Source organism: Lissotriton helveticus, chromosome 3_1 (assembly GCF_964261635.1).
Source record: "Lissotriton helveticus chromosome 3_1, aLisHel1.1, whole genome shotgun sequence".
Lineage (NCBI taxonomy): Eukaryota > Metazoa > Chordata > Amphibia > Caudata > Salamandridae > Lissotriton > Lissotriton helveticus.
This window is the reverse complement of record NC_136061.1, coordinates 1,868,415,674-1,868,434,491: the sequence shown is the minus strand read 5'-3', so window position 1 is coordinate 1,868,434,491 and position 18,818 is coordinate 1,868,415,674. Positions and strand designations below refer to the sequence as shown.

The window sequence follows — 18,818 nt, the reverse complement described above, 5'->3', positions numbered from 1 at the left end:
TACACCTACTTAGACATTGATAGTGAGATTCTACGTTTAAGAGCCCAATTGGTGGGCTTGTGATTAACTTCTATCTGTGATTAGCTGTCTTTTTTTACAGCTTTAGCTGTTTTATACAGTTTTCCATGTAACACAGTTATAGCATGCTGAAAGTGTCTAAAATGTAATTTATATTGAGAGGTAAAATAAAAGAGAGGATATATAAGGGTCCCAGAAAAACGTTTTTTGAAATGCCTATCAGTCTCTTCACGGTGCTCAAGGTGAAATGAGTACATATGATCCCATTCGCATGTGTGATGAAAATGATTGGGTTACTTACCAATATTTTTCATTACTCTGAGTCATAGTCTTCCTCGTCGTAGTCACCTTGGAGCACTATGTGTTTGGGGCACAGCGTTTACCCATAGAGAAAAATCCCCACCCAACATGGCGGCCTGATAGGAAGTACCTGTCATATGACCTATAAGGGTGGGGCAAACCCAGACCATATCCTGTAATATACAACCAAGCAAAAAAACAACTCAACCAAAGGAGAGAAGCAAAGAAGACCCAACAACCAATGCAGCAACCAGAAGGGCCATTGACACTTTTTGTTCATGCCCCAACACCCAAGGGTGAGAGGGAGGGGAAAGGATTATGACGAGAAAGGCTGTGACTCGAAATAAATGCTGATTACCAGTAAGTAACCAAGTCATTACCTTCCTCCTCCGTCTTCCTTGTCACAGTCACCCTGAGCATATGCCAAAGCACCAGATGAAACAAAATTGAAAACCAAAAACCACAAGGATGCAAAGAAAGTTTTTTTGCAGATGAGCAAAAATCAGTGAACTGCAGCAAGAACAGCAGAACCACAATCCCCAGAAAACACTCCCACCATCCTCAAATTTATAATGAGAGAGAAAGGTGTGAGGGGACGACCAAGCTGCATCTGCACAAACTTCCTTTAACAAGGCTCCCTTAAAAGACTCCCAGGAGGAAGCAACACCCCTGGTGGAATGCCCCTGAATGACAGGAGAAGGAGAATTCCCTGAATGAATATAGGCAAATGAAATAGCTGACCTAACGCAACCAGAAAGAGTATCCGTCATAGGGCGATGACCATGCCTGGCAACCCCAAAAGTGGCGAACAGAAAATCCACCTGACGAAAAGGGGCGATTTGCTCAAGGTAGATTACAAGAGCTCAAGAGAATTGAGCAGGATTTCCCCCACCATAGAGGGGAAAGGAAAAAACGCTGAAGAACAATATCCTGGGCCAAATGGAAAGGAGAGGGTACCTTGGGAAGAATGACGGGCTCAGGGAGAAGGACCACCATGTCTGGAAAAACCTCCAAGAAGGGAGGGTGACAAAGCAAGGCACCATTCTCCCCCAAACGCCTTCCTGAGGTGATAGCCACCAGAAAACACAACTTCAGAGCCAGAAACTCCAGAGAAACAGAAGGTGGTGGCTTAAACGGGGAGTGTTGCAAGGCATTAAGGACCAGAGGTACATCCCATAGGTGCACAGGAGAAGAAACCACTGGCCTCCAAAGATAGAAACTTATAAGAAGGCAAGAATCCAAGGACTCAAAAGAGAGGTGAGAGGCCCCCCTGATAGCCTTGATGGTGGCCCATTGGTTACAGAAGTAAGAGACCAACAGCCCCATCAAGAACCTATCTGGGAAGAACTCAAGAACAGAAACCCCCTCACAAGAGTCAGGGACAAATCCCCACGAAGAACACCAACAAGAGAAATACTTCCAGTGCCATTCATGAGCCTGCAGGGTACTGACCTTCCTAGAATTCTGAATGAAAAGAGCCTCCCAACATGTAGAGGTACAGGCAGAAGCCGAAAATGAATAGGACTGAGGTTGAGGAGATACAGGAGCTAGTGTTACCATGGTCACATAGAAGCTGGTTTCTCCAGGGCATATCATACCTGGGGTGTATCACCAGGTGACGTATGAAGACAACAGAGCTAAGCAATGGTAAGTTTGGATGGGGATGTGTGACAGACCGTTACAAGTTAGTTGTCTCTCCTGCACTCCCACTTGAGTGTTTAATGGGAAATTATCTCGAAGGGTCTGAATGTTGAGGGGTGGGGAGACTGGTCCATGCACGGATGCTGGGCCTCCCTTAGTGGGTATGAGCTGTGACTAGGTCACAGACTACCCAGAAGGGAAATGCTGGACACTTGAACCCTGGAACAATGGGCCAAGCAACCCGAGATAAGGGCAATATTTATGGTGAGCCAGCTGCAGGAACTCCAGAGATGCAGCAGGAATCTGACCCTGAGAGGGAGCATGTGATATCTGAGGAAGGGATTCCAACCCTGGTAGATCTGTCAGATTTGGCAGAATTGGCAGGAGCCCGTGGGCCCTCCAGAGAGGAGTTTTGTCAGGGACAGAGAGATTGACACATCCTGGAGGGTTTGAGGCAGACTGCCTCAAAGCATAAGGAGGGGGGTAACAGTGTATTCCACAAGGCCTACTGGGAAGATGGGGTTCTCTACAGTGAGGCCAGAAACCTCAACAATTGGGACAGTAGCAGGTTGTTGGTTCCCCAGAAGTACAGAGAATTCCTCTAACCCTTAACTCATGATATCCCATTGACAGGCCTTTTGGGGCAGAACAACACTTGGAACGATTTAGTAAACCATTTCTACTGGCCCCATATGGCTGAAAAGGTAAAGGAGTTTTGTAGCTCCTGCGTCATCAGTCAGGCCAGAAGAAAGACAGGGGGCAAGCCATAGGCTCCCTTGAAACCACTGCCAGTGGTTGGGACTCTCTTTGAGATGGTGGGGGTGGACATTGTTGGTCCCTTAGAACCATCAACTACATCAATGAACAACTATATCTTGGTGGTAGTGGGCTATGCCACAAGACACCCTGAAGAAATACACCTCAGAAAAGGCACTGCTTCTTCAGTTGCTAGGGCCCTACTTGGTGTGTTCACCAGAATGGGTTTGTCAAAGAAGGTGGTTTCAGATAGAGGCGCAAACTTTATGTCCAGCTATATGAACGCAATATGAGATGAAGGTGGTGTTACCTACAAGATCGCCACCCCATATAATTCCCAATGTGCAGGTGTAGTGGTTTGATAAGACACTGAAAGGCCTGATCAACGGTTTGTCTGACAAACCCAGGAGGAGATGGGATGTTCTCCTCCCAACAAAACACACAAGGTGATGGACAGAATGTTGCACATTGGCAAAACATTCACCCCCAGATCTGGGTTTAATCCATTGTTATTTTGCTCACCACGCCACCCCGGTTCAGACATGGCCATATGCACATCAGTCTTGACCCTGTGCCTCATGGAAACAGTCCAGCCCGAACTGCCAAGCGATGTCTTCCCTGGACCGAAATCAAGCATCCTAGGACCAGTGTCTGGCTATCAGCCGTCATCAGCCAGGATCTCTTGTATCCAGTGGCGTAGTGAGCACGGGACCCTCGTCTGGGCATAACCTTCCCACATAGGGCAAACAGCAAAACACACAAGGTGATGGACGGAATGTTGGGCATTGGCAAAACATTCACCCCCAGTCACAGATCTGGGTTTAATCCATCGTTATTTTGCTCACCACTCCACCCCGGTTCAGACATGGCCATATGCAAATCAGTCTTGACCCTGTGCCTCATGGGAACGGGTCCAGCCCGAACTGCCAAGCCATGTCTCCCCTGGATCGGAATCAAGCATCCGAGGACCAGTGTCTGGCTATCAGCCGTCATCAGTGGGAAACAAATACTCCTGAGAGTTTCTCAGGAACCTCAATTGAGTGTAAACGATACATTTAAAAAAAAACGATTTTACTGTAGTAATTCACAAGAGATTCCAATTTAACTTTTTAAATAAAAAATGATAACAGTTCAATAAGACTTTACAACTGCCGTAGATGAGTTGTTGCTCAATGGTTATTTAATGTAACTTTGTTGTATCATCACAAATTACAAAATTTCAGCAACATTGTATAGTGGTACATCCCAATGCATTTCGGGCATATCAATGAGCCCTTCGTCAGGGGAATCTGAAAAACGATGATTCGTGAATAAGTATACATAGATGGCAGAAATATATAGCACGTAATTCAAAGACAACAAAGACTTATGTTTTAATCAACACGGTGAATTCAAAATATTAAGGGTGAAACCCATATCTCCGTGAGTGGCTAAAGGCGCGGTAAATCGAAAATGTTAAAAACTTCAAAACCCGTGCTGAAATGCGTGATAAAAATGCATGCAACATCGTGACAACAGTGATAGTGCCGTGAAGATCATGGAGGCTTACTTATCTAGCCGGGAACATACGGTGCAGATTGTGTGGATCGATGATATTCTATGATAAGGAACTGAAAAAAGAAATTTCCGAGATTGTACAAAAGTGATAAGATGGGTACGTGAAGCCGAAGTGAAAGTTAGAAGTTATTGCTCACCCGCAGCTCACCCTTAGGCATACACAAGGGTACACAAGGGTAGACCGTATCAAGTAGGAGGCTTTATCCAGGATAGTTTGACTCCAGTGGTGTAGTGAGCACGGGACCTACATCTGGGCATACCCTTCCCACATAGGGCAAACTGCAAAACTGCAAAACACACAAGGTGATGGACGGAATGTTGCACATTGGCAAAACATTCACCCCCAGTCACAGATCTGGGTTTAATCCATCGTTATTTTGCTCACCACTCCACCCTAGTTCAGACATGGCCATATGCAAATCAGTCTTGACCCTATGCCTCATGGGAACGGGTCCAGCCCGAACTGCCAAGCCATGTCTTCCCTGGATCGGAATCAAGCATCCTAGGACCAGTGTCTGGCTATCAGCTGTCATCAGCCAGGATAGCTTGACTCCAGTGGTGTAGTGAGCACGGGACCCACATCTGGGCATACCCTTCCCACATAGGGCAAACTGCGAAACACACAAGGTGATGGACGGAATGTTGCACATTGGCAAAACATTCACCCCCAGTCACAGATCTGGGTTTAATCCAGCGTTATTTTGCTCACCACGCCACCCCAGTTCAGACATGGACATATGCAAATCAGTCTTGACCCTGTGCTTCATGGGAACAGTCCAGCCCGAACTGTTCAACATTCTGTCCATCATCTTTTTGTGTTGCAGGTTCTCCTCCCAACCCTACTGTTTGCCTAGAGGGAGGTCCCAGCAAACAAGGTTAGCTTTAGCCCCTTTGAGTTGTTGTTTGGGCACCCTGTGAGAGGGTCACTGTGCCGGGTGATAGAGTCTTGGGAAGAGCCTCTCAAGGAAGCCTAGGATAATGTGCTTTACTGTGTACTAGGCCTAAGATGTCGCATGGCAGAGTACTTGTACATAGCAAGCAGGAAACTGAAGGTCAGTCAGGAGTTCATGAAGCACTGGTATGATCAAAAGGCTGTGATGCCTGGATATACTCCAGAACAGTTGGTGTGGGTGTTGGTGCCTGTATCTCCTAGAGCCCTCATTGACAAGTAGACTGAGTCTCATCCAATCCTTGAAAATAAGGGCTAGGTTACCTACCTGGAAGACCTTAACAACACCAGGAAGCCTCACATGGTCCTGCATGTCAATAGATTGAAACTGCACAATCACAGGGCAGACGTGACCATGAGGGTGGCACAGATGTGGGAAGAGAAGAGGAAGCTAAACCTTTGCCAGACCTCCTCTCCAAAAATGTGCAAGATGGGTCACTGGAGGGAGGTGTACTCTCTCCCAAGTTAACAGTCAAGCATCACTCATACTACAAGCAGGTGCTGGAGCAGTTTGCTGATCTGTTCTCTTTGGCTCCAGGTATCATCACTTGGTTTACCTACACCATTGACACTGGTGACAGCCTACTTGTCAAAAACAAACTACACAGGTTGTCTGACCATATCAGCAATAGCATCAAGACTGAGGCAGTTAAGATGCTTAAATTGGGAGTAAATGAGCCCGCTGACAGTATATGGGCCAGCACAGTAGTGCTGGTACCCAAACCTAATCCCAAAACAGTAAAGAAGGAGTTAAGATTCTGTGTGGACTACAGAGGACTCAATGCAGTCACTAAAACGGATGCTCACCCTGTACGTAGAGCTGATGAGCTCATTGATAGGGCTGGGCTGCTTGATACCTGAGTACATTTGATTTGACCTCAGACTACTGGCAGATTGTCCTCGCTGAAGGAGCCAAGGAGAGGTCTGCATCCTTCACACCAGAGGGGCATTACCAATTCAAAGTAATGTCCTTTGGACTAATGAGTGCCCCTTCCACTTTCCAACGGTTGGTGAACAGGATCCTGTCTGGGTTGGAGAAGTTCAGTGCAGCTTATATGGACAATGTAGCTGTGTATAGTTTCACCTGGGAGGATCACTTCTACCAACTGAAGGAAGTGCTTCAGGCCCTGCAGCAGGAAGGCCTGACTCTTAAGGCCAGTAAGTGCCAAATAGGGCAGAGTTCAGTGGTCCACCTTGTAGTTGGAGACCATGTAGAACCTCTCCAGCCCAAGATACAAACTATTGTTGGTTGGGTAGTTCCTACAACACAGACTCAGATTAGGGCATTCCTTGGCCTGAGTGGGTACTATAGATGGTTTGTTCAGAACTATGGGACTATTGTAACTCCTCTGACAGAACTCACCTCTAAGAAGATGCCCAAGAAAGTCATTTGGACCCCAGGGTGACAGAAGGCCTTTGATGCTCTAAAAGAGGCTTTATATTCAGCACCAGTGCTACTTGCACAAATGAATTTGTGGTTCAGACAGATGCTTCAGAACAAGGGATTGGGGCAATGTTGGCATAAGTAAATGAAGAGGGCCTTGATTATCCAGTTGCCTTCATCAGTAGACCACTTCTCCCCAGAATACAAAGATGGTGTGCCATTGAGAGGGAAGCCTTTGCTGTGGTTTGTTTCTGAAGATGTTGAGGCCATACTTGTTTGACACCCACTTCCATGTTCCAACTGACCCCAGAATTCTAAAAAGGCTTATGCAGATGAGGGGGGAAACATTTAACTGTTAAGGTGGTCCATTTCTCGACAGGGGATTGACTTCACAGTAGAACTCAGACCTGGGACAGCCCATGCCAATGCAGATGGACTTTCTGGTTTTTCCACCTAATTGATGAGGACTACCAGCATATAGATTAGTTACTTAGCACCTTTTCACGGGGGCGTTTAAGGGGGTGCTGTGTCAGAAAGCTATCCTTTTTGCCCTGATAACCCCCAGTTTTTTGCTTGGTACTGGTGGTAACTGCCTCTGACTGCTGCCCTGGGATCTGCTTACCAGGGCCAGTGCTCTGAATATAAGGATATGCAAATTAGGTGTAATTATAATTGGTATTGACAGCCTAGCTGTAAGTAGTGTATAATAGGGCATGTTGGATTAGAGGCCCATTAGACTTGATGCACAAAACTGAGCATTGGCGAAGGCTGTTACAGTCCTGTAGGTTAAAGGACACCACATCTTTTTGAAAGGTGGTTAAGGACATTGGCTCCCTGGGCTCAAGTGCTGACTCTGTTATTACCACCGTTAGCTCAGAGGCTTGGGTGGGTCATTTTAGTGTCTTATATCACTCTGACTTGTTTCAAATAGGTCCAGAGGCAGTTGTGGAATTGCCAATTAACATAAGCTTCAAACTGGTAGCGATCTGGGATGCCATCATGAAGTGTTCATCTAGTAAGGCCCCAGGGTCATGTGTGGTGCCTATGAACATATAAAAATCCGTCCCAGAACTGTGGGCCCCATTATTGTGCAACTGTTTCAATGCCTTTACTATCACTGGCCTCCCTGACTCATGGCACACTGGTACCATCGTGCTTATCTTTAAAAAGGGCCACTTGCAGTCCCCTAGTTGTCATCACCTGATCTCCCTGTATGACTCTGTCGTAAGATTTGCAGGGAGGGTGGTGTTGTAGAGTCTTTTGTCCTGGTTCAGGGAGAAAAACATGCTTCTAGAGTTGCAATATGGGTTCTGGGAAGACCTGGGCACTGTGGAGCAAAGCTTAAATTTGTGTTTGTGATTGGCAAGTATACCATTGCAAAGCAGGGCTCCCTTTGCACAGCCTTCATGGACCTGTCAAGCGCCTTCAACAGTGTGATATGGTCTAAACTGTGGGCTTTGCTGGAGGGTATGGGGGTGGACTTAGGGCGTGTTCAATTTTTGCAGGCCCTTCAGTTCGATCTTTCAGCATCCATAAGATGTGGCCCAGCTGGGGAGCAAACTGGCAGCTTTCCTAGGAAAGGATGTGCACTAAGGGTGTGTATTGGCCCCTATACTATTCCTATTGCACATGTGCGGCAGATGTCCCATTTGTGGGTAAGAAAAGATTTTTCGGTATTTCTCTATGCAGATGACGCCAATTTGCATGGGAGAACACACAGGAGCTTCAAACCTTATTTCCATCATTTTTTAACTTCATAGAATCCTTGGGGTTAGCCACAATACGTTTTCTGGCCCAAAATCTGTGAAGGTGAAGAGTGTGTTTCTGCAGGGCCACCCTGGTGCCCCTACACAGGATTTTTTGTACTTGGGTGTGATTTTTGATGCCAGGCGTAGCTGGCGCCCCTGCAGATATAAGAACTGACAAATGCTTCTAATGCTGCAGGCGATATCAACAACTTAGCCTCACGCATTGGTAAAAATGCTGTGGCTCCCCTCTTGGAAGTCTTTAGGAGCAAATGTGTGCCCAGTCTCACCTATGGGGTATCTGGGAATATACTAACACCACCGCCCCCCAGACTGAAGAGAATAGGGTCCTGTGAGGCATCTTAGGCGTACCCCTAGCCTGCTCCTCTTACATTGTCCACCAGGAGTTGAGTTTGAGAGGTAGTGTTAAACTGCCCCTCCCTGGTGTTGTGGTGCACTATTTGGGTGAATACACACACGGGTTTTAAGAGGAAGGTGATCGCTGACTGCCTAGATTGCGACAGAGGCCTGGCCATACCCTGGCTAAGATAAGCAGGTATTGTTTACTTTGGGGAAACCAGAACTTTTTCTTTTCCCTCTACTATTGTTAAGGCTGGCATTACCTGGGTAAAAAAGCATTTCAGACCAGAATAATGCAGCTTAAAGAGGTGGAGGAACTAGCTAAAACCTCAGTCAGGGAGTATGGGCCTCTGCAGAACACCCCTAATATGGAGCCATATCTGTGTTGGGTGGATGCCACCCGGGACAGCGTCCTATTAACCAGATTCAGATTTTGTAACATAGGGTGGCATTTGAGCTTGCCTTTGCACCAGTTGACCCCAGTAATGTTTTAATCTGTGCTTCTGACAAGCCTTCGCCCCAGAGTTTGCTTAATTTGACTTATTTCAGTAAGTTGCATTTGGTATTCTCCAAAAGGTTTTTAATTCCTTTAATCCAAGCTTGCAGTATTGGAAGATGTGCCAAGGCGTTGTTACACTTGCAAGGGTTAAACTCCCCTACAACTTACATCTCCATTTGTTCTTTTTTAAAAGGTGATATTGCCAGGAGAAAGCAAATATTGTTTTGACAGCCTGATCCTGCCAGTTTGAACTGTTTAGAGGATGATTGAAGGGAATTGAGCTCCATGGCAGGATTCCCTTATTTTGCTTGAAGGGGACTTTGATTGTGTTTTCACTAATTATTTTAGTTTTTGCTTTTATACTTGTTTTATTGAGATGATCACGAGATGTATTTTTAATAATGCTTTTTATGTTTGTAATGGGCTTTTATGGTTGTGTTTTACTGCCGAAATAAATTATTATCTGATCTGATTTTAAATAATGCACCCAAGTGTGCACTATTGTAATGCCTGCTGGCATTTTAATTAATATGCAAATTCGACTTTGGATTTAAAGGGACTTCCAAAGTCTCAAACTACCTTATTTTTACATATCACCCCTTACGTCTCCCCAGAGGCCCCAGGGATAGGGAGCCTTGTAAGCAAGGACATCATAAAATATGTTTGATTTGCCCTGGTGAGGGTCAAACTGTCAATACGTTCTCTCTATTGTAGGGAATGGCTCATTAGGTTAACATTGATCAACAAATCACTTAATCTCCCGTGCCTAAAATGAATGCGTGTCCTCATGTAACGTAACTGGTGCTATGTAAAGCGCTCTGATACCTGATTCAGTTCGGGTCTAGTTCGCGCTATATAAAACTCTGCAAAAAAAAAAACATTGAGATCATTTATTTAAGTATAAATATTGACAGGAACCACCTAAAATATACTTCAAGGTGTCTAATTAACAGTTAAGATCCAACAACTTGCCGCTGTTAAATTTGTAATAACTATTACAGAAAATAAGATTTTAAAAAAAAGAATCTGCTAGCAAAAGTCCAGCTTTCCCACTGCCCTCGCCTGATTTGTCAGCCTTCCCCAGGCTGAGCCAGAGCTGATTGATGAGGTGTGAAGTGTCTTGTCAGAGAAGACAATGGATTTCCTTTGGGTGTAGAACCTTAACTTCAGAAGCTAAAAGGCAGGAAGGGGGTGAGGGAACCAAACTGGTGTGCAAAGGGAGAATGACTGTTTCGGTCCAGCACAGGCTGACCCCCACATTCTGACCTCAACCCCACAAGAACCTCAGTATTTAGATTTGTCAAGGGTTTGGAAGGGTGTGTTAGTGAAACACCTGGTAGCACCCTGTGAACCTCTGCTTGACACCCAGAAACTGTGAATAAATATGACAGAGCTGCATAGCTCCTCAAATCTTCTGCCTGAAACTACAAGGAGAAGAAGGACTGACTTGCTGGAATCTGAATCTGTAACAAAGGAGTGCACTCTGATGCCCTGCACCTGCTCTACAATCCGGTAAAATAGCACTGAGGACTTTACCTTGCTTCAGGAGGATTAAGGAGTGGACTCCCTGCAAGCTACAGGTTAACAGAGCCCACCTGCATCACCTCTATCAAGAGTCTCCCTCCTGGAGTGCATTAAGTGGATTTTTAAGGATTTGTCCAGGTGCATTGTGGGAATTGTAGTCCAGACATCCCAAGAACCAGCTAGGAAATTCCAGACCTTTAGCTTTGTGTTTCGGACACTTTGAACCCTCAAGAAGACCTTCTGAAAGAAAATCCAGAAGTTTGGTTAGGTTGGTCACTTTTTATCAAAAAGTTTAATAAGGTGACGTCGAGAGTTAAGCTGGCTACCTTTAACGTCGACCAAGCCTGGATTTCAGGTTCGTCCCACTGAAAGTTCCGGAGTTCCAGACTTCCAGGATTTGACCGAGGCCTTGTGAAAAGCAATCCGACGATGTTTTGTCGAAATTGGGCTGCTGGAGGTGACTGCTCGACATTGAGAGAAAAATCCTCCAGAAAGTTTTAAACTCTGAAGGTGCTAAGATGCTTAGTGTATCTGACAAGGGCTCCATCACTGTTGGCCTCAAACTTTGACTCTGTCCCCGTCAAGCACATCCAGGTATCCCAAAGTGGCAGTATATGTTTTAAGCACTAAAAAGAGTTTATTCTTTACAAATTTTTATGTCCAGTTCCCTACATTGATTTTTGTTGTTGTTTTGGTGTCCAATTGTTCATAAAAATATCATGTTTTATTGTTTTAAGAACATTTCTTTATTGTGATTTGTATAATACATGACCACTATTTTAATAACATGCAAAGTATCCCACAATGTACATCATAAACACAATAATAAATAAGATCCCCATGAAGAATACTAGGATCATAAAAAAGGAAGAAAGGAGGGAGAAAAGAAAGAGAAGAAATAAATAAATAAACAAATAAATAAAGAACAGTAGAGTTATCACAATTAACCAACACAGTTATCTGGCAGCAGTGTCTCCAACCTTCTTTGTAATAACAGCTACTTAAGTTGAAAGAAAATTTTTCTGAGCTATTAACATTATTAGGGGCTTATTTAGAAGCTCCTTGCACCACCGGAGCGGCACCTTTTTACGCTCCGGTGGCGCAGTGTGCGGGCCCATATTTACAAGGCCACGCAAAGGCATCCTACGTGGCTTTTCATGGCCTTGTAAACATGCCCCCCTTTTATGCATTACTCTGTGTGAGAGGGGCATTCCATGGGTGTTGCTGTTGGTGTTCCTACGCAACACCCATGGATTCTGATGCATTCTCAGATGTACAAGGTTTCTTAAACCAGGGAGAGCGTCAGATTATATTGCTTCCCCAGGGGAGGAGTTAAAGTGGCGCAACAAGAAAAAATACTTTTATTTCTCCTCGTTGTTTCCTTTTTCTATGTGGACTGCATTCTGTCACATACATGGAAGGAGGAAAATGCCATCAATTATTGTTTTTGTGCAGGAAGTTGTCTCTTCCTGCACAAAAACAATCATCCGTGCAATGCAGGCAAACTTACACCATGATGGTGTTAGGCAGACTATTGTGCGCCAGTGCAGAGGAAAGCACAGGGATGCGTCGCATTGTTGTGAATATGAAGCATCCCTGCACTTTCCTAATGACCTAGCTAAGCGCAGCAAGATGGTTTGCAGCACCATTCTGCATCATTAGCTTGTAAATATGTCCTTTAGTATCGTAATAGTGATCACAGTAGACAAGAATATTTTAGTGGCAATAATATGCAGGATTACAATCTGTGATCACCTCAGTTCATCAGGCAAGGTTGCCAGCTTTAATGTAAAAAATACCTTGTAAATTTGGACTGCCTGTACATGGGGATAACTACCATAGCTGCAATATCACTGGCACCAAAGTAATAATTTGAGTTATAAACCTTTACATGCCATATGAATTATCTCTCTGATATCAGCGTTAAATATATTTTGGAAGTTAAGTCAATTTCTTCCAAACATCAGCTGAAAAAACACACCTTTCTTTCTAATACACACTCTCAGTGTTGGTATACATACAATTTGACCAAGCAAACTTTAGTAGATATTGCTTTGCACAGGAGAGCTACTTATCAATGGATGGAGAGCTACCAGTAGCTCACAAGATACTCGTTGGAGAAGCCTGACTAGGATAACTCTTCCACACATAAAACGTACTCTTCTTAAACAAACAGATAGCATCACAAGCCTCAAGCTTAGCATTCCAAACACTAATCCTAAAATAAATGCAGTCCATACACCATTCTGGTTTAATCGGGACAAAAGACAAAGAGGTGGTCACATGCTTAAGGAAAACTGTCAATGATCACAAAGCCTCAAAATAGGACTCCAAGCCTCATCAAAAACATGATTTAATCTTGACCCCTGTAAATTCAGCATTCATACGTGGCTAATCTAAAAAGCTCAGCTATCCACTCTTTGTGATGCACCAGTGCAGTACGCCAATGTTTTAAAATGCACATCTTGGCCACCATAAGAGCCTTTGACATCAATCTACGCCAATAGGAAGTTGTATTATCTAAATCAGGAAAGTCATGTAACAGAGCTATTTTGTCTGACTCCTTAAAGTAATAAAATTAGTTGAACTTAAAATTCCCCATATACAATGCTAATATGAATCTAATGCAGGGCATGACCAATGTGGTACAAATCATCACATGGTGCGCCAGAGTACCTCCAGCATGCTGCAATGGGAACTAGATGATCTGCAATTTACCAGGAGACCAATACCAAGTGTGCAGAATATTAAAATAAGCAAACTTTAAGCGCGCATCTCTGAGCGTGACCAGATGTCTCAAAGTGGCACTATATGTTTTTAAGCATTAGAAAGTGTTTATTCAATAAACAAATTGATATCTCCGGTCCTCTAAGTATGATTGTTGTTATTTTGGTGTCTATTTGTTCATTAAAAATAAATATATTTTTATAAATTGAAATCAGATTTTTGTTGTGTGTTGTGTCATATATTTACTGTATTGTTGTTTTAAAATGCTTTACACACCTGTCTACTAAGTTACGCTAGCCTACTCATTGCTAGCCACCAAGGGTTGAGCAAGTAAAGAATTTATTGAGACCCTAACTGAACATTTTATTATGTTTGTGGCCTTATTACTAGTGGTAAGTCACTATTTATCACTACTAATAAACCACTTTCCAACAAGAAACTTCAATCATCAAAATTCTTCACTGATATCCTTCTGCGAGTCTGTGAGTGTCATATGGGATTCATGGCATAATTTTGAGTTGATTTCCTATTTCGCCAGTACCACCACTGTAATAAAATGTCTGAGAAACATTAAAACATGGATGTCCTCAAAATCTACTCCAATTAAACCATAAAAGAAAAAATGTATTCCTATTAGCCGAGGATACAAAAATAAACCATAATACAAATCAGTTTGAGGAAGTAAAACTTGATAGTCTTTATGTAAAAGTGGGCAAAAAGTTAATTATCTTTGTTTCTGGATGGATTCTAATCTTTCCATGAAAAACACATAGGGGCTTATTGCGAGTCTGGTGGACTCGCAATAAGGTGGTGCGGTCGTGCCATATCCAACTCTTGGACCCTAAAGAGGGAACTGACATCAGACAACCAGGGTGCTCTATTATCCAATTGGTAGCATTTACCTATAAAGGTTTTTAATCTGACAGGGCAGTCCAGTTATTAAAAGTAGTTGGTGGCCAGACATTAGATACCACCCCACATGAACTCTACCTTGCATTCATCATACAGCATACCAATAAAAGATCTCAGCGCAAGTGACCCTTCGGGGGACCCGTTGGGTGTTGCAGCTCTGGCCCAACGAGGAGCGATAGCCCTATGATGAAGCATGACATCCCTTTGGGATGTGTGAGAGCAACATGAAACAGTCCTGCTGTCTGCCGTTGTGCATATCCCCGAGTTATGCACAACCTGTCAATAAGTTTTCTTTCTCTTTAGGAACAGTAGTCCTAATTTGTCTTTGTGACATAAGCCTAGGAGCCCTGGTACTAGACTGCTCATCCAGCTCCCAGTCCCTCACCTCCTCTCTCTAGGAAATCCTTTGCTACATGCCATTTTTGACCTATAGTGGGGCAAGCATCCAATATGTGGCTAGTATCTGGGCAGCCCTCCATACCTACAGGGTACTGCAAGACACGCAGCAGCCAGAGGATAGGTAGATGTTCGCCATGAGTCTGTAGTGTTTCAAAGCACACTGGCAACATCCAGTCGTTGTGGATCCTGCCACCTTGAACCCAGTTCAGTATGGGGAAATCACTATTGCATAACCATCACTGGTGAAATCTCGATTCTGAAAATGCCTTGTGCCTCTGTTTATATTTTCTACACTGCCATCCGGTACAGGGAAAGCCCTCCGTGATGTCACTTTATTATACAGAGTGGCCCTTAGTCTCACCCATCTTGTGCAGTACTCTGTCCTACCAACCCTCATCTAACCATATCAAGAAGCTTTGTCCTTCACATCTTTTGCTTATTCGAAATTATACAATAAAATACCTCCTTAGAGGTGACTCAGTTTCGCCTTGTTGGCAGGCAAGGTGGGGATGCTGGTTAGGTTCATTGTTCTCGAGCCAGCGGCAAATTACACTATCACTTTGGCTGCCAAGCATGCAGCACATACCAGTGCAGCCATGTTGCTGCCCTGCCCGTAAACAGTAGAGAACAGAAGCAGGATAACCGTAGCTACCCAAGAAGAGTTCATCTAACAAGGTAGGAGGATCTGAAAGAATGAGTGTCTCCTTGAATCCTGCATGAATAGAGTCTCTTTCCCACCTCACTGGAGGAGGTCGTTCTGCAGCCTCCCCAGGAGCCAGGGCCAGCACCACACACCACTGAAGTCTTAAAGCTTCCAAGTGGCTTGCAGTATGCAATCTCCAAAAGCTTGGTGGTATCAGACGCGGTGCAGGAAGCAGTGGCACAAATTCTCTTCTCCTGTACCAAAACTTAAAAATGAGCTCAACCATGGTGGCCAAAATAACCGAGAAATTTTGAGTACCTTCCAATGGGCATCATTAACAATTTTTTCTAAGCCAGTGCACGACTTCCTATGAACAAAAGTCAAGTGTCTTACTACACTGTGCATTCATTGTTGCTTAGACTGCCAAAGTGATGTATTGTACCTTTAGAGACTAATTCTGAACAAATGCATTATGAATAGAGGATTGGGAACAACACGCGCAGTTCCATAATTTATATTACTATTGTTTAAGCAATCTATTCCTAGCATGTGAAGTACATAATATTTCTGTAACATTCATATTTTTCAACCTTGAGTAGACTAATTAAATGTGCTACCCCATTGGGAGTATGCCACTGCAATACAACAAGCGGGTCAGACTGTTAGAAGAGGAAGGCACTTAGGCAGCAAGACTTAGACATGGTAGTCTGGTCATGGCCTGGTCCTTGTCCTGGCATCACTCACTTATCCCACTGAATTTGTTCTTCACTGCAACAGATACAGTGAGATTAATCTTTGACTATACTTGGCCAACAAAGTGCACAAAATTGCTTGATTTTTCTAAAAAGTGTATGCGAGGTATCTCTAAATCCGCTTCCCCCTAGATCTTCGTTGGGGTAGTGTGAAGTGGAAGTCAGGGGATAGTGCAATTAGTATTTCCGGTTGTCCATCTGTTCGGTGCATTGCCATTAGAAGAATAAAACATATCAATAAAAAGGTGCTTTATTTTTTCTCATAAATTAACATTGTTTTCTACATGTTTCTCAACCAGCAATCTTGTGCGATTACTACAACCCTAAAAAAGGGTGCAAGTGGAGCTACAAAGCATGTGGTGGTCCCTGCACAAAGACCTGCTTGAATCCCAGTGCACAGTGCAATCCGCAGATGCCAGGCCTGGAAGGTAAGACACCTCTTGATATCTCTGCGCTGTGAGCTATGCCTGCTGTGGGTGCCAAGAATTGTATGCCTCTGGTTCCTCCTCTATTGAGGACAGACATCTCCAGCAGCTACATGTTGGAAAGCTAGGCTTTTTCATTACCATGAAGGAATGCCTCTTGCCCATACCTTAATTGAAAGGGAAGTGTCATGTATCTGACTGGAGAAATCTCTGTACTCAAGCACTAATTGCCCCACAGGAGGACCTTTGTCTCCATGTAGACAAAACAGAGAGGGCCATATTTATGGCAGAGTAACACAATGCAGTGCAGCAAGTTGCCTTGCTGTGCTGCATTGTGTTACAGGAAAAGGTCAGGAATGCTATATATTCCCAAAAATACAACGCATTCCTATCCTTGCCCCTGTGCTGGCACTGTTTTGGCTGCCTAGCGCCAACGCAGACACCTTTGCACCATGGCGCAAGGGTGCCTGCCTTGCAGACAGGATTATTTTTGTGCAGGAAGGCATACGTTCCTCCACAAAAACAACCCTGAGAGGCAGAATCCTCGGTCCATGTGTGCTGCAGAATGCAGCACACATAGAGAGAGGAAGTAACGGGGGCAAATAAAGATATTTTCCTCATTACACCTCACCTGGGGAGTCCCATCTTTTTGGCACATCCCCAGGTTTACAAGTTCTTGTAAACCTGGGGATGTATCAAAATCCATTGGTGTTGGCTAGAAACACCCATGCAACGCCCATGGAATGCCTTTCCAAGCAGAGTTAGGCAACCCAGCAATTGCGCTGTATTGCAATACTCCAGATTTTTGGAGCTGCACAAAGTCACACAAGTGGCTTTGCATGGCTTCAAAAATCTGTTTTAAGGTTTGCATCACTTTTGCACCACCCTGTGTGGCACAATAGTTACACATACAGCTCATAAATAGTAATAATAATTTAAGTGTAGCTTGGCTTCAGACAGACATGTTCTGTCATTCCTCTTGCATTCTAGTTTTGGTCGAAATATTCAGTACATTAAACTACACTTATTTATTGGTCTGCTCTCATGTATTTTTTTCAGTTTTTGCTAGGGAGCCAGGGTGCCTACAAAGCTTGGCTCAGCTCCCTTTTAGCTTGCCAGTTCCCAGGGCACAAAGGCCTAGCCAGAGCCAGACATTTGTCTCCAGGAAGGTTCAAGCTGTGCTTGGCTTTCCAACGCCCTCTAGGTGACATATATAAGACAGTATTCAAAAGTACTTGGTGCTCTGTGTTTCATAAAGTTGGGGGCTTATTCATGAGAGCACTGCATCATTTTTGCACCATGTAAAGTTGGGGTGGCTTTGAGTTGCCTTATAAATCACGAATAAGGTAATACAGCGCAAATCACTGTGTCGCCTTCCTCTGCTCCCGGGAAGCATTCCATGGGTGTTGAGATGGGTTTTCCCACACAACACTCATCGGATTTTACGCTGCCCCTGATTTACAAAAACTTGTAAATCTCCAAATCCATACATCTCCTGAGATGAGGTGTAATGAGGAGAAATAACTTAATCTCCACTCATTGTTCCCACTTAGGATTGTTTTCGTGCCTGAAGGTACACCTTCCTGCACAAAAACAATCCTGCCTCCAATGGAGGCACTCTTGCACCATGGTTAAAGGGTGTCTATGTTGGCGCTTGGCTGCCGAAACACCATCAGTACAGGCAGAAGGGATTAAAATGCACAGAATTGCTTAAATAGAGTGCATTCCTGCCATTTGCCAAAATGTCTTAAATGAGGCCCTTGGTGTGTCTGTCACACAAGGAGTCAAGGCAGTAGCTGGAAATATGGGGAACACAGAGAATAGTTGGTCTAACCCTTTATTTTCTGTTTACATGCCAAAAGCTTCTTTCATTGATATGATCACCAAGGTCAGGCTGGCCTAGCAGGGCCATACTGGGGACGCAAACTGACTCTGGCAATTGAGGCAGACCAGCCACGTGTGGGGTGCATGTAAAAAACACTGTTGCTGCCTTTGGGAATGGCTTGCAAAAGGTATGGGGAAAAGTCCTACAAAAGCCACGTCACAGTTAGGAAGGCTGCATCTAGCAGATGCACTATGGACACCAGCGGTAAGGGACCTGGTGCTGTCCTCTGCCAGATTTCAAGTGACGTAGTGGAGGGCATCCTTTCTTTTGCTTCCAGGTCCCACACCCCTCCTCAAGAAAAATATTCCGTGAGAAAACAGGAGATGTTAGCATGTGTATGGG

General features: G+C 44.3%; 1 protein-coding gene across 1 annotated transcript in view; it reads left to right on the top strand.

Annotated features, from left to right (window-relative positions):
* The window catches only part of LOC144825191 (mucin-2-like), a 1,014,272-nt gene that overhangs the window by 529,285 nt on the left and 466,169 nt on the right, over positions 1-18,818 (top strand). The window contains exon 26 of the mRNA XM_078684042.1: positions 16,466-16,594. Within this exon, the coding sequence (XP_078540168.1) occupies positions 16,466-16,594 (129 nt within the window). The remainder of the gene's footprint in view (positions 1-16,465; positions 16,595-18,818) is intronic.